The 15,726-nt window shown below is 34.2% G+C and overlaps 1 protein-coding gene across 2 annotated transcripts in view; it reads left to right on the top strand.

Moving 5' to 3' along the window:
* LOC111157092 (NIMA related kinase 1) overlaps positions 1-15,726 on the top strand; it is a 218,060-nt gene that overhangs the window by 126,717 nt on the left and 75,617 nt on the right. For both annotated transcript variants that reach the window (XM_022518338.1, XM_022518328.1), the window contains 3 exons: positions 4,070-4,201; positions 6,736-6,801; positions 6,879-7,107. In XM_022518338.1, coding sequence (XP_022374046.1) covers positions 4,070-4,201; positions 6,736-6,801; positions 6,879-7,107 — 427 coding nt within the window. The remainder of the gene's footprint in view (positions 1-4,069; positions 4,202-6,735; positions 6,802-6,878; positions 7,108-15,726) is intronic.

Raw genomic sequence — 15,726 nt, 5'->3', positions numbered from 1 at the left:
ATCTTCCCGTCGCTTTGGATTCACTTCTCCGCCAGTCCTACCTTTCAGAAAGTGGTTGATTTTCTGTTTCTAGAGTTGCTGTTCTTCTCTTCGATCTCCTGTTGGATTTGTAGGTGTTTGCAATCTTTAGATAAGCTATCTAGCTGATCTCCTGCTACCTGAAGTAGTCTCAGCCTGCTACTTCTCCGCCATCTTGACTCCTCCCTCCAAGAAGAAAGCTTTTTAAGTGTAGCAATGCATTTAGGGGCTCCTGGGTGGCTCAGTCATTTAAGTGTCTGCTTTCAGCTTGGGTCATGATCTCAGGGTTCTGGGATCCAGCCCCGTTAGGTCCCTGCTCAGCGGGAAGCCTGCTTCTCCCTCTCGTACTCCCCCTGCCTGTGATCCCTCTCTCATTCTCTCTCTCTCTCTGTCAAATAAATAAAAATTTAAAAAAAAGAGTAGCAATGCATTTAATAATTAAAATGAAATGAAAAACAATCAAGGAAAATATGTATTGATTTGGTGAGAGACTGTTTTTGAGTATGAGGAATTCCTTTTTCACTGCCTTTATCTCTTTCCTTGTCTGTTTCATTTTTGTTTCTATCTTTGTCCTATTCTTTGGATCTGCCATAAAGTTCTATAAGGCTTCCTTCAGGGTAGAGAAATACTCTTCTGGCCACCTTGTTCTTATTCCTAGACATTCTTATAAATACATTATAGCATTACCAGTTCATAAAGATTATTCAGAAAAAATACTTCTGTATTTTTGGTTCTTCAAAGATGAGGTTTTAAGAGGTTAAATGTGAATTTGATAAAATTTAACTGTGTAGTATCTTTAAGTTATATAAAATTATGTGTAAAATTGCTCTATATTCAAAATATGGAATCAGGCCAATTTAAAATTTTCCCAACATAAATAAAATCTTTAAGTCATTCAGAATTTAGAGGTGAAATAGTATTTATATTTATGCTTCGAGAATAGGTAAACCAATAGTTTCATGTGTTTATAAACCTGGACTCACTATTTGGTGAAATTTTGCCTTTTGTCATTTGGTGGCACTGCTGATTAATTTTTCAGGAAATTGAAGCAGATACAATTGACAGATAAAATCTAAGCAATTTTACAGTGGTAATTAAAAACTTTTTGTGGTTATGTAAGTAGAAAAGTCTTGAATTTAGGAACTTAGTAAATGGCTGGGGAAAATAGCCCCTAAAGCAGTTTATTTTTTTGAACTTGCCTAATGAAACTTTCAAGTCAGTGTTTTATTTTTGTTGCAATTTTTTTTTCCAACTTTGGATTTTGAAAAACTGTGCTTAACTAGATGTAACTAGGTAATAAATTTTAACAAAAAAAATTTTTTTGAGGCTTTAATGTCTTTATCGTCTGTGAAACTTTGTTTTGTTTTCTTAGTTTCATTTTTGTGTTTTTTGTCCTTGGATGAACTTCTTGAATTAAGAACTCAGTCTAGTGTTTTCTCTTTTGACAATTTAAAAAAAGTTATTCTGTCTCAAGATCTGGTTAACATTGAATAGCCTTAACATTCAGGTTATGAATAATATATCCATTATGTTTAGATAGAAGGCCCAGCTCCTGTTGTACTAATCAGGTAGTGGTGTGTGTTACCTGGGCTTATAATGATGTTCCAAAACCTCAGTAGTCACTCTGAATTACCTTTATATTTTTGTTAACTGACATAGTTTTGTTATTAAGTAATTGGAATACTTTGTAGGGCAGTCTGTTCTTTGGTTTAGATTTCATTATGTCTGACTTTTTCTGTGTGTTTATTATTTCGGGTCTTAGGATCTGTTTAGTTTAGTTGACCCACGGGAGAGACTAGTATATGTTTATTATAAGCATTTACTGAAAGCTGCTGAAGGTCATTATTATCAAGGTGACATTAACTCTGTCTTACACATTGAATCAGATTGCCTGATTCAGATTGTCTGATTGTCAGGTTGTCTTAGATAATAGACTATATATATGCCAGTCATTAGCCGTTTGAACAAAGCCAGTTTTTTCATTTTGTCAGGTTCTAAAATCAGACTTTTAGTACTTAAGACAAATAACCTTATTTAATAGAAACTAAATAAATGTTTACTGAAGTGTAATTACTACTGTTTATTAGGAACACAACTGTCACTTTACATAAATTATCACATTTAATCCCTACAGTAAGGAGATAATGAGTGTAGCATTCCCAATTTAAAGAGAAAAAGTTTGAAGTTCAAGGAGGATAAGAAACAATGAAAAATCACAGGACTAGTAAATGAGAGTTTGGTGATTTAAGTGTAGAACTGTCCCACTAGAACTATATTTTATGACCTCCTTAAACAATGAATGGCTGTTCAAACTGGCTGTCCTGCAAAGGCCACTCTCATCATCTCCCTTCCTGGCTTTACACAGATCTTTCTCTCTCTCTCTCTCTCTCTCTTTTTTTTTTTTTCTTGTTTATTTTTCTTCCAGACCATTTAACACACATCTATCTACTTTTATTTCTCTGTAACATACTGATTGATTTATGTTTCCCTCTTATAATTTATAGTCCTTTGAAAGAAAGCATTATATGATCCATTTTGTTTTTGTCTTTTGTTTGTTAGAAAATTATTGCAGTTAGTTCTGGTCTACAGTATATTAGGTTTTTTCCCCTAATTTTACTGAGATATAATTGTCAAACAATATTGTGTAAGTATAAGATACATAACATGATGATTTGATATATGTATGTATTCTGAAATGGTTTCCACAGTAAGTCTAGTTAATACATTTGTCACGTCACATAGTTGCCATGTATCATTCAATTTGGATGTCCATTATATGGCACTGTACTCGGCACTTAAAACATCTTTGAATATGTTGGTTGATTTTTATCAAATATTGAATATTTTTCTCTCAAAAAATCGTATCAGATTTCTTTTTTTTTTTAAGATTTTTATTTATTTATTTGACAGAGATCACAAGTAGGCAAAGAGGCAGTCAGAGAGAGAGAGAGGAGGAAGCAGGCTCCCTGCCGAGCAGAGAGCCCGATGTGGGGCTCGATCCTAGGACTCTGGGATCATGACCTGAGCCGAAGGCAGAGGCCTTAACCCACTGAGTCACCCAGGCGCCCCTCATATCAGATTTCTGATTTCTGCTATTTTAATAAATAAATCTGATGTGAATTTTGAAATAGCAGAGATCAGGGTGCCTGGGTGGCTTAGTCAGTTAAGTGACTGACTTCAAAGAAAAAGAAAGAAAGAAGTAGTGAGCAGACTTGCTGCCATGTTACTGTGAGCGTATCTGTGAATGCCATTTCCTTATATTTATTAATGGTTCAGTATCTTAGTTCATTCATATTGTTTAGAGTCTAAATGGTAAGATAAAAATGAACAAATATATGATATAATAAGTGATATTTTTGGTGAAGTTAAAATCTTGTTACTTGCACCTTTCATTTCTTCCATTCTTCCATTATGTTGACATTCCTATAATGAGGATTCTTATGTCGGGTGAGCTTCAAACTTCAAGAAGATTGTACTGAACTTTTAGAATTTGCACAAGCATTTCTCTTTGAAGTGTAAGATTAATAAGTAAAATATTTTTTCCCATTAAATGTTGTAGTGAATTAAAATTTAATGTCTTTTACAAGTCAGGATTTTTTTAAAGGTTATTTTATTAAACCCTGTTAATGCAATGGAAAGGAGTTATGTAGTACTACATGAGACATTATTATTTTACATCTGAAGCCAGAGATGTTTCTTTCTCTTCTGATCTTTCCTCAGATTTAGCACATTGTCTTATACAATAAAAATTGAGAAATGAGGGGAGCCTGGGTGACTCAGTGGTTTAAAGCCTCTGCCTTCGGCTCAGGTCATGATCCCAGGCAGGGAACCAGCTTCCCTTCCCCTCTCTCTCTCTGCCTGCTTCTCTGCCTACTTGTGATCTCTCTCTGTCAAATAAATAAATAAAATCTTTTTTAAAAAATTGAGAAATGAAAAAAGCTGTACTTTTAGATAGAGTGGATAAACAGTGATCTTATATTTTTACTTTTTTAAATTTTTATCTCTTTATACAACTATAAATTTGCAATTGTATTTAAATCCTTTATTATAGTTGGTGGCTAAAGGAGTAAAGAATTCTGATATGTCTCCACCTTTGGGACAACATGAAACAGGTGGCTCTCCATCAAAGCAACAGATGAGATCTGTTATTTCTGTGACTTCAGCTTTGAAAGAAGTGGGTTTGGTAAGTTTCTTAAATTAGAACTCCTCAAAGTGAAAGTTTATTAGAAGGATTAAATTTAATGAAGTTATATTAATTCATAATATATTAAATTTTTCTAGGGAAAATAAAATAACTTCTTAAGATTTTTGTGTATGGTTTACTGTGAGTGTTGGAGCCTTACTGCTCATAGGTTTATATCTAGGACCATCTACTACATAAAAATAGATTCATCTGATTGTCTCTCATTTTTACTTTAAAAGAATATTTAACAAATAAAATATATACAGAAATGTACAGAATATAATGCAACATTTTTATACCCCAGCTCTCACAATTAACAGATTCCTTTTTTTTTTAACAAATGTTCATTTTTTATTTAAATAATGTCTCTTTGGTACTTAAATTAATTAACTTTAGGGGACGCCTGGGTGGCTCAGTGGGTTAAGCCGCTGCCTTCGGCTCAGGTCATGATCCCAGCGTCCTGGGATTGAGTCCCACATCGGGCTCCTTGCTCAGCAGGGAGCCTGCTTCTCCCTCTGCCTCTGCCTGCCACTCTATCTGCTTGTGCTCACTCTCTCTCTCTCTCTCTGACAAATAAATAAATAAAATCTTTAAAAAAAAAAATTAACTTTAGGAATAAAGCCCAAGACATGTTTATATTTATTTTTAAATTTTTGGCACAACAGATGTTGGAAGATTTAATATAATTATACTTAATCCATCAATTATTTCTTTTACCTTCTACGAATGAATCTCTATCATGCTATATGAATACAGAAACAAAGAATTTGGGGCAAGTAAAAAGTTTAAACTTAGAAGTATGTGTCAGGTGTTCATTTAAAACGTGAATACTCGGGGCACCTGGGTGGCTCAGTGGGTTAAGCCTCTGCCTTCAGCTCAGGTCATGATCTCAGGGTCCTGGGATCAAGCCCCACATCGGGCTCTCTGCTTGGCAGGGAGCCTGCTTCCACCCCGCCCCCCTCCTGCCTCTCTGCCTACTTGTGGTCTTTCTCTCTGTCAAATAAATAAATACAAATCTTAAAAAAAAATAAAACATGAAAACTCTGTGCTGAGATTAAAGGAAATGGGCTCTTCATAGGGAATTTCAGCCTAGAATTTAACACAACAGAGAGGAAAAGTCTACTGAATTATATAACACATTAACTTGATTTTCTCTTTTCTTTTTTATTGTCTTTGCCTTTTAATTGCTGAGTTTCATTAAGTTTTTGCAGACAACGCGGATGTTACTGATACACCAATTTTTTTTTTAATGGCCTTTGTGTTTTTCTTGAAAATAAGACTGAGTAGGAAAATGCAAGTTTCTTGGTCACTCTCAAGAACTTCATATACAAAACTATTGTTCTTCCAGTAGGTTTAGTCTCTTTTTCTTTCTGATAATGATTTTGCATGTGCTGCATTGTTCACTTCAACTTTAGATACCACTGTGTGTTTTCCTTCCTGGTACCCAGTCTCACATCTCAACTAGCTGTTCATCTCTCTGGTTGTAGCGACTGCTAATTCCTGACTACTTTATTGGGTAAAATGCTCTTTGTCTCATTTACTTGTATTACTTTAAAACTGACCACTATACTCTTTTTTGTATTTTCCTCAAATATTACAAAATTTGAGGTACGCTGTATAATGAAATGGTTTTTCTTTATGTGTTGTCTTGGTAAATAGTGCTTATTTAAAACTTTGAAAATGCTCTTTCTTTGCATCTTTCAGATTACTTTTGCTTTCAGAACTTTCATAACTACTTCTTTTCATGTGTTTAAAAATTCTCGTTGGTCTAGATCACTATGATTATACTAATCAAAAGGCAGACTTTATATTATTGTTGGTATAAAGGACTCAGAACTTATTTTTATTCTCTTTGCTTATGGAGAGAAGCCAATTCTCAATTATGTTTGGTAGTGTGGCTTTATAGGAATATATATACCTGAAACATAAAGGCAGCTTCAAAATAACACAGCCTAGCCTGAATTACTTTATCCACCAAAACTCCCTAGCTTTGATTAAAAGAGTATATGAGTAATCAGTTGGTTAGGCATCTGACTCTTGATTTCAGCTCAGGTCATGATCTGAGGATGGGAGATTAAGCCCTGCATTGGGCTCTGTACTGTATGTGGAGCCTGCTTAAGATTTTCTCTCCCCTTCTTCCCCTTCCCCTCCCTTGAGTGCATGCACAGTCTCTCTCTTTAAAAAAAAAAAAAAAAATGGGGCAGTTAATTTTCTTTTTATTTCTACCATTGAAATAAAATTACCAAATTACCAAAAAAAGATGTCAAAAGGAAGAAGATGTAGTTAAATATGTATGTGATCAATAATCTAAAAATAAGATAATTGAGAATTGGTCCTCCTATTAAGTCTATTACTTGATTATATGTAACTATTTCTCATTTCTGATAATGAAGGAAGCTATGTTAACAATTTACAGGAATAAAAAAAATTCACAAGGAGCAACTAATGAAAAACAAAAAGTAATAAAAATATGTAAGTTTTTAAGGTAGACATTTAAAATAACATTCCTTACTCTGTAACTATCTGTATTATAGGACAGAAGTTTAACCGATACCCAGGAAACCTCAGAAGACATGCAGAAGACTAACAATGCTATTTCAGTAAGTACAGTTTTCAAACTCTCAATCATTTTACTTAATTGTATAGATATTAAAATATAACACTTTAACTGTTTCAGAGTAAGCGAGAAATACTACGTAGATTAAATCAAAATCTTAAAGCTCAAGAAGATGAAAAAGAAAAGCAATGTCACTCTGATACGTGTGAGATAGTTGATAATGCAGATGCCAAAGAGCATGAAAAAGAAAAATCGGTTTCATCTGATCGCAAGAAATGGGAGACAGGAGGTCAACTTGTCATTCCTTTGGATGAGTTAACACTGGACACATCCTTCTCTGCTACTGAAAGTATGTATAAAATGTTGATATTCTATGATGGTCTAGCACACATGTAAACTTGTAGACTGGATGCTTGGAAAAAAAGAACACTTAGAAGGATTGAGAGAGGCTGGAAAAATTTTCTTTGTATATGAAAAGTGGAGAAAACTATTCAGCCTTAAGAATAGCAAGGATTTTTTTATTACAATAGTATGTGGTATGAGAGTGGGAACTAATGATAAATATTTAAATTGTATTACTTTAACTCTTTCTACCAATTGTATTACTTTAATCTGTTTGAGAATGAAAGTAGCAAACTTTCACAGAATCTCAGGTCTCTTCGGTATGTAGTCAGGGGTATGGAAAAGATCTCACTTAATGATTTATTTATTCAGCAATAGTTATTGAGCAATAGTTTTCATGCATTGTCCGAGACACAGAGAGAGATACAATACAATAGTAAATAAAAGCATGTGCTTTTGTGGAGCTTACATTCTGAAAGGGCAAGTCTGATTGTCAACCAACTAAATACAGTTTTAAGTAATTTTTAATGTACTGTTTTCATAGAATTCTTTCTTGCATTGGAGAAAAGCTCAAAGACTCTAACCTGTGGTGTCTTTTATTTTATTTACTTATTCAGCAGTTCTTTGTAGTCCTATTAAATGCCACACATTCCTCAGCAATGAAGATACAATAATGGTTAAGACATAAGGAACTTAGGGTCTGGTGGAATGAGAGACAAGATAGAGGCAATTGTAATTGATAAGGAATATACTAGAAATTATCATAGGCTACTGTAAGAATATGTATTAGGACATGTATCAGTCTTAGGGAAGCCAAGGAAATGCTTTCTGGAAAAAGGGAATAGCCGAGGAATAAGTAGTTAACTAAACCAAAATCCAAGCCAAGTGTTTTAGGCATAGAATAACCAGAACCAAGGTGAGAGAGTATGTAAAATTCAGGGAACTTGGTATAATTCAGAATGGATGGCTAAAATTCAGAAGTTAAGACAAAGAATGGCAAGTAAGAAGCCTTCAAGGAGGTAAGCAGGACCAGATCATGAAGGGTACTATACATTGGCTCTCTGAAACAGTATGAATTTACTCTGAGTGCAGAGTGCAGTCTTGGAAACAAGGGTTAGCAAATGTTATCTATGAATACCAGATAGTAATTATTTTAGGTTTCACAGGCCATAAGGACTCTTGTTGGAACTTCTCTAATATAGTGTGAAAGTAACAATAGACAATATGCAAATGTATTAGCATTGCTGTGTTTCCAGTAAAATTTTATTTAGGGGTATTGAAATTTGAATTTCTTAAAATTTTCTTTAATGTCTTCAATTTCTTTTTTCAGACTGTTTTTCATTGCTATAAAGAGCATTCATGATTGTTTCCTGGAAAATTTTTATAATAACTTTTAAAATCTTTGTCAGATAATTCCATTATCTGTGTTATATTTGTGTTGATTATTAATCAGTAGCCATCTCCCATGAGATAATCATCTGTCTTCTCTCACGGGAGTTGTGCTGCATGTTTTGTGTTCCCTATCATGTAGCACATATTTTATGCATAAAAGTGGTTATTAATTACATAAACATGATGATAAACACAACTAATGTTGTGAGATCTCTCAGGTGATGGGGCTATAAATGATTTAGAGCACCTCTGAGACAATAAACTCAAACCAGTGTGACAGGTTGGGATAAAGGCAAAGGTAGAGAAATGCAAGTAAGTTTTATATAAGATGAAAAAATTCCTGCCATATTTTTTTCCTGCCATATTTTCTTAAAAACTAGGAAGAAAGGTCATATGCAGACCAGAAACACAAGGATTGGTAATTTTGAATGATTAGATAGGCCTATCTCAGACAAATAAGATGAGGACATTTGAGACACCTCATTACCTTATTAAAAGCACTTTTATGTGGAAAGTTAGCATGAGACTAATACTGTTATATGAACAATACTTCTTCTCATGAGTTCAAAAATCGTGTTTAACCTAAGTATGCAATATATTTATGTGATGTTTTTACATAGTATAAACAATGTATAAAATTTCTCTCCACCTCAACATATATTCCATTTCCATCCTTGTTACCAGGTAACCACTGAGGTAGTTTATTGTTTATTCCTCTGAGCTCCTTTTTGTTTGTGTGTTTGTGTGTATGTGTATCTGAATAAAGACACATATCGTATACCTTTATGTTGCATTTATGTTATGTATCATTTATTGTATTTATTTTACATGTAAGTATGTTTTATAAATCCTTTCATATCTCTACATTAAAAAATTTCCTTTATCTTCTTTATAGCTATTTAATAGTCCATTGTATGATCTACATGATTTACTATTCTCAACATTTTATTTCTTTTTATTACGTTCAGTTAGCCCACATATAGTACATCATTAGTTTTTGAAGTGGTGTTCAATTCATTAGATTCATTAGTTGTGTATAACACCCAGTGCTCATCCCAACACATGCCCTCCTTAATACCAATCACCCTGTTACCCAATCCCTTCACCCCCCTCCCTTCCGCAACCCTCAGTTTGTCTCCTGGAGTCCAGAGTCTCTCATGGTTTGTCTCCCTCTCTGATTTCTTCCCATTCAATTTTCCTTCCCTTCCCCTGTGGTCCTCTGCCCTATTCCTTATGTTCCACCTATGAGTGAAACCATATGATAATTGTCTTTCTCTGCTTAACTTATTTCACTTAGCATAATACCCTCCATTTCCATCCATGTCAGTGCAAATGGTGGATATTCATCCTTTCTCATGGCTGTTTTTCAACATTTTATTATGAAAAATTTCAAACATAGCAAACCTGAAATAATTTCACAGTGCACACCACGTACTCTCCATTGAGAGTATGTGATTAATATTTTACTGTGCTTGATATCACGTATCTGTCCACCCTAATATCCAACAATTAGTGTATCTTATTTTTTCATGCAGTTTAAAGTTCATTGCAGATATTGATATACTTTGTCCTAAGTACTTCATAGAATACATATCATTAAATAGAGTTCAATATTTGTTTAGAAGGTTTTTTTAATATTAAATTTACATATAATGAAATGCAGATATTTTAAAAGTATATTTGCTGAGTATTTATTTATTTATTTTTAGAGAGTGCATTCACACATGAGCAGTGAGGAAGAGCAGAGAGAGAGGGAGAGAGAGAAAAACTTAAGCAGGCTGCTTGACAGCACAGAGCTTGACACAGGGCTTGATCTCGTGATCCTGACATGAGGACCTAAGCTGAAATCAAGAGTCAGATGCTTAGCCAACTGAACCACCTAGGTGCCCCCATTTGTTGAGTTTTAACAAATCCCCACACCTACATAACCCACACTCCTATCAAGATATAGAACGTCACCATCTTCCCAAACAAAAAGTTTCATGCCTCTTCCCAGTCAGTTACTGCTTCTAGTCTCCCTGAGGGGACTTTTCTCCAAATTTTTTCTATCTTAGATTAACTTTCTCTGTTTTAGAATTTCATTTAAACAGACTAAGAATTTTTACTTTTTTGTGTGTTTAGCTTGTTTAATAACTTATCATAATGATTTTTGAGATTCATCTGCGTTGTGATTATCAAGTTTGTTCCTTTTAAAACATTATTTAAAATTGACTTTGTTACTGATAAAGTCACTTCTATTTTATTTATTTATTTATTTTTGCTCAGTGTTAGTTGATATATCTTTATCCACTCCCCCCTCCCTTTTAGTCAGTTTGTGTCTATATATTTAAAATAGGTTTCTTATAGGCAGCATATGTTGGGTTTGCTTTTCTTAATCCGCTCTTTAACTTGGTTGTTGAGACCATTTGTATTTAATGTCGTTGTTAATATGGTCAGATCTAAAAATGTCATTTTGCTGTTTATTTTTTGTTTGTCTTATCCATTCTTTGTTTCCTTTCCCCTTTTGTTTTACTTTCTTTGGGATTATTTTTATGATTCTATTTTGTCTGTTACTGGCTTATTAACTGCAGTTTATTGTTCTGTTATTTTTGTGTTTGCTTTAGAGTTCATAGCACACATCTTTAACTTATCACACAGTCTATCTTCCAGCAATTGATTACATTTCACATATAGTATAAGACCCTTAAAATGGTGTACTTAGATTTGTTCCCTTCCAGTCATTGTGCCATTGCTTTTGGGTTTTTTTCCTAACTTATGCTATAAACCCCACAATACATTATAATCATTTCTCCTTGAAGGAGCTTTAAATAGTAAGAGAAAAATCCTTTTGTATCTACCCATGTAGTTACTGTTTCCACTGGTCTTCATGATATTTGTGTGAATCACATTTCCATGTGGTACCAGTTTTCTTCTGCCTGAAGGACTTTCTTGAACATTTCTTGTAATGTAGTCCTTCTGGCGAGGAGATCTTTAAGCTTTTGTATGTCTGTAAAAATGTTTATTTTGCCTTACTTTTGCACAGGTATTTTTTCTGGATATTTTTTTCTTTTATAACTTTATTGATATTGTACCATTGTCTTCTAGTTTGCATTTATTGTGACAAGAATCTTTTGTCAACCTTATTATTCCTCTGTATGTAATGTGTCTTATTTCTTCTGGATAATTTTAGACTTTTCCCCTAAGCTAGTAAATTTCATTATGATGTGTCTTGGTGACATTTTCTTCATGTTTCTTTTGCTTGGGTTTTGTTGGGCTTCTTGAAATTCTGGGTAGTTTTCATCAAATTTGGATAAATTTTTGCTATTTTTTTCCAGCTTTTTTTGTCTTCTTTTCTAAAAGTTTATATGTATCTTGTTAATGTTTTCCTTTTCTCTAATTATCATCAGTTCTTTCTCTAGCTTATTGAACATATAGAATTCACTTATAATGACTGTTATAAATGCCCTGTCTACTAATTAAATCAGCCTCTCATTTTTAGGTTAATATTAATTGACTTTTCCCCTCTTTATTAAAGGTTGAATTCTTTTGCTTCTGTGCATGCTTGATCATTCTTTGGAAGCCATACCATGAATTTTACGTAAATGGGTGGGTGGCTATATGTTTTTGTATTCCTATAAATGTTCTTGATTTTTGTTCTGGGACACAGTTCAGTTACTTTTAAAAAGCTTCACACTTTTAGGTCTTGCTTTTAAGCTTTTTAGGTTGGGTGGTCCAGTCGGTTAAGCATCCAACTCCAGGTTTCAGCTCAGGTCATGATCTCAGGGTCCTGGCATCGAGCCTCATGTTGGGCTCCATCCTTAGTGGGTAGTCTGCTTGAGATTCTCTCTCTTTCTCTTTCTGCCCTTCCTGCTCATGCTCTTGTCTCTCTCTCTTAAAATCTTTAAAAATCTTTAAAAAAAAAAAAAAAAAAAGGCTTTATTAGGTGGGACCCCTCCCTGGCTAATCTGTCCCCTTTCACTGAATCTAAAACCTCTCTGAGTAATCTACCTAATGACTGGTGAATCAGAGGACTTTTTTTTTTTTTCTGGCTGGTGGGAAAAGGGACTATTTTTGACCTACCTTGTTTGAACTCCAGGTATTATTCCCTCTACTCTCTTTGGGTCTCTTCCCTAGACTATAGTAATTTCCCATGTGTGTGATGATCAGTATTTAGCTTAAGACTTCTACTCTGAGTTCTATTTGTGTAGCTTTCTACTCTTCTGTATTCTGTTCTGCCAACATTAGCCACTTTTGCCTCCTAGACTTCCAATTTCTGTCACCTCAGCTCAGAGAGACCATCGGCTGGCTCTACCTGGTTTTCCCTCCCTGCATCAAAGGAAACTAAGTTAATATCATTTCATATGGATATTTAGTTTCTCCAGTTGTATTTGTTAAAGAGACTTCACATTCCCCACTATATTGTTTTGACACCTCTGTCAAATATCACGTGTCTGTAAGTTATGGGTCTATTTCTGGGTTTTCTACTTTTTAACTATCCTTTTAAAAGTTGATTCCCTACTGGGGAATCATTTTTCCTTTATGAAACTGAATATCACCTGCTAATTTGCAGATACTTACTTTCAAAGAACTAGTATATGTAGATTTGAATCAACATTTTGTATTTAGTTACCATTAAAATTTTATATGACTTATAGGGCAGCCTGATTGGGGCCCCTCTCACTCTTTTTTTTTTTTTTTTAAGATCTTTTTTATTAATTTATTTGACAGATAGATATCACAAGTAGGCAGAGAGGTAGGCGGAGAGAGGGAGAGGAGGAAGCAGGCTCCCTGCTGAGCAGAGAGCCCGATGTGGGGCTTGATCCCAGGACCCTGGGACCATGATCCTAGCCAGAGGCAGAGACTTTAACCCACTGAACCACCCAGGTACCCCTCCCTCTCACTCTTGAGAGCTTTTTCTGTATCTTCACTTAATAAACTTCTATCGCTTTCCTCACACACAAAAATTTTTATTTGACTTATTTGTGCTGTAATATGTGAGATTGCACCTTGTCTATACTGCTAAGTACGTAGATGTTTTGTGTATTATTCCAAAAGGTTCTAAAGACTCGAATTACAATAGGTAATTTCCCGTTTTTTGCTCTGCGAAATTTTAATAGTTCCCCCAGAATTATTATTGCCAAAAAAGGGCAGTGTCAGTTGCCTACTTATGATATGTAAGCTAAACTAAAACAAATTTTTTAAGAAATATTCTTCTCTACCTTTAAACCATATGGACATTCATTTTACAACTTTTTTTCTATTTTCTTTAAGTATATTTATAGAAACAAATATTAATTTATATTTCTTCTCTTTGTACACTCCAAATTATTGTCTTAGTTTTCAAAAATTTGCTCAAATCAAAATTTTACAGAAGTATAATTTTTTCTTTTTATATTCTTGAAACTAATTCATAAATATTTTATTTTTTATTGAAGCATAGTTAACATGCATTAATATAATACTTTTGTTTAACCTTCACATATTTGTGTTTTTTAGTTCTCTTATGCTTCAACAAAATGAAACAAAACAATTTTCTTTTGCTTGATTTTTAGTTTCATACTGTTGTGTTTGGAAAAGGTGCTTGATATGATTTCAGTTTTCTTTTTTTTTTTTTTAAAGATTATTTATTTATTTATTTATTTGACAGCGAGAGAGGGAATACAAGCGGAGGGAGAGGAAGAAGCAAGCTTCCTGCTGAGCAGGAAGCCTGATGCAGGGTTCAGTTTCAGGACCTGGGATCATGACCTGAGCGACCGAGGCACCCCACGATTTCAGTTTTCTTAAACTGAGATTCGTTTTGTGGCTTTCGTATAATCCATCCTGGGGAATGTTTCATGCGCACTTGGGAAGAATACGTATTCTGCTGGTTTGGGATGGAATGTTTTGTATATATATATTAATGTCCACCTGGTCTAATGTGTTTTTTAAGGCCAATGTTTTCCTATTGATTTTCTATCTAGATGATCTATTCATTGATGAAAGTAGAATATTAAAGTCCCCTACCATTACTGTATTACCATCACTTTCTCTCTTTATGCTTGTTAATATTTGCTTTATATATTTACATGCTCCTAAGTTGGATTCATTAATGTTTATCCTCTTCTTTGATGTATGTAATTATTATGTAATACCTTCATTGTTACTTGTTACAGTCTTTCTTTTTTCTTTTTAAGATTTTATTTATTTGTTTGATAGAGAGATCGCAAGTAGGCAGAGAGGCAGGCAGAGAGAGACAGGGAAGCAGGCTCCCTGCTGAGCAGAGAGCCCAATGCGGAACTCGATCCCAGGACCCTGAGATCATGGACCTGAGCTGAAGGCAGCGGCTTTAACCCACTGAGCTACCCAGGTGCCCCCAGTCTTTCTTTTAAATCTGTTTTTTTTTTTCCTACTATAAATATTGCCACCTAGGCTTTCTTTATGTTTTCCATTTGCATGGAATATCTTTTTCCATCCCTTCACTTCACTTGTCTGTGTATGTCTTTAGGTCTTAAGTGAATTTCTTGTAGGTAGCATGTAAATGACCTTGTTTTTGTTTTTTTTTTTAAGATTTTATTTATTTATTTGACAGACCGAGATCACAAGTAGGCAGAGAGGCAGAGAGAGAGGGGGAAGCAGGCTCCCTGCTGAGCAGAGAGCCCAATGCGGGGCTCGATCCCAGGACCCTGAGATCATGACCTGAGCCAAAGGCAGAGGCTTAACCCACTGAGCCACCCAGGCGCCCCTGGACCTTGTTTTTTTTACCCATTCAACCACCCTGTGTCTTTTGTTTGAAGTGTTTAGGTTATTTACATTAAAAATAGTTACTGATAGATATGTACTTATTGCCATTTACTTTATTGTTTTCTGTAGTTTGTAGTTCTTCTGTGTTACTGTTTTCTTCTTTTGCTCTTTTCCCTTGTTCTTTAGTGACTTCCCTTAGTATTATGTTTCTGTTCCTTTCTCTTTATTTTTTCGGTATAGGTATTTGGTTTATGGGTACCATGAGGTTCATGTTATAACATCCTATATATCTAAAAGTCTATTTTAAGTTGAAGGTTCAAGCACATTTTCAAAGCACTGCATTTTTATCCCCTTCCCAACAACATGATTGTAATATTCTTATATTTTAAACTTCACATTAGATATGAGGGTGGTTGATCCATGACCTTTGTTTTACGTTTACCTTTTACCAGTAAGATTTGTTCTTTCATAATTTTCTCTTTTCTAGTTATAGTCTTTTCTTTTTTGTTTAATGAAATCCTTTCAACATATTTTG

Source organism: Enhydra lutris, unplaced genomic scaffold (genome assembly GCF_002288905.1).
Source record: "Enhydra lutris kenyoni isolate GAN:26980312 unplaced genomic scaffold, ASM228890v2 scaffoldscaffold3, whole genome shotgun sequence".
NCBI lineage: Eukaryota > Metazoa > Chordata > Mammalia > Carnivora > Mustelidae > Enhydra > Enhydra lutris.
The sequence above is the reverse complement of the archived record's forward strand: the minus strand, read 5'-3'. Positions and strand labels throughout refer to the sequence as shown.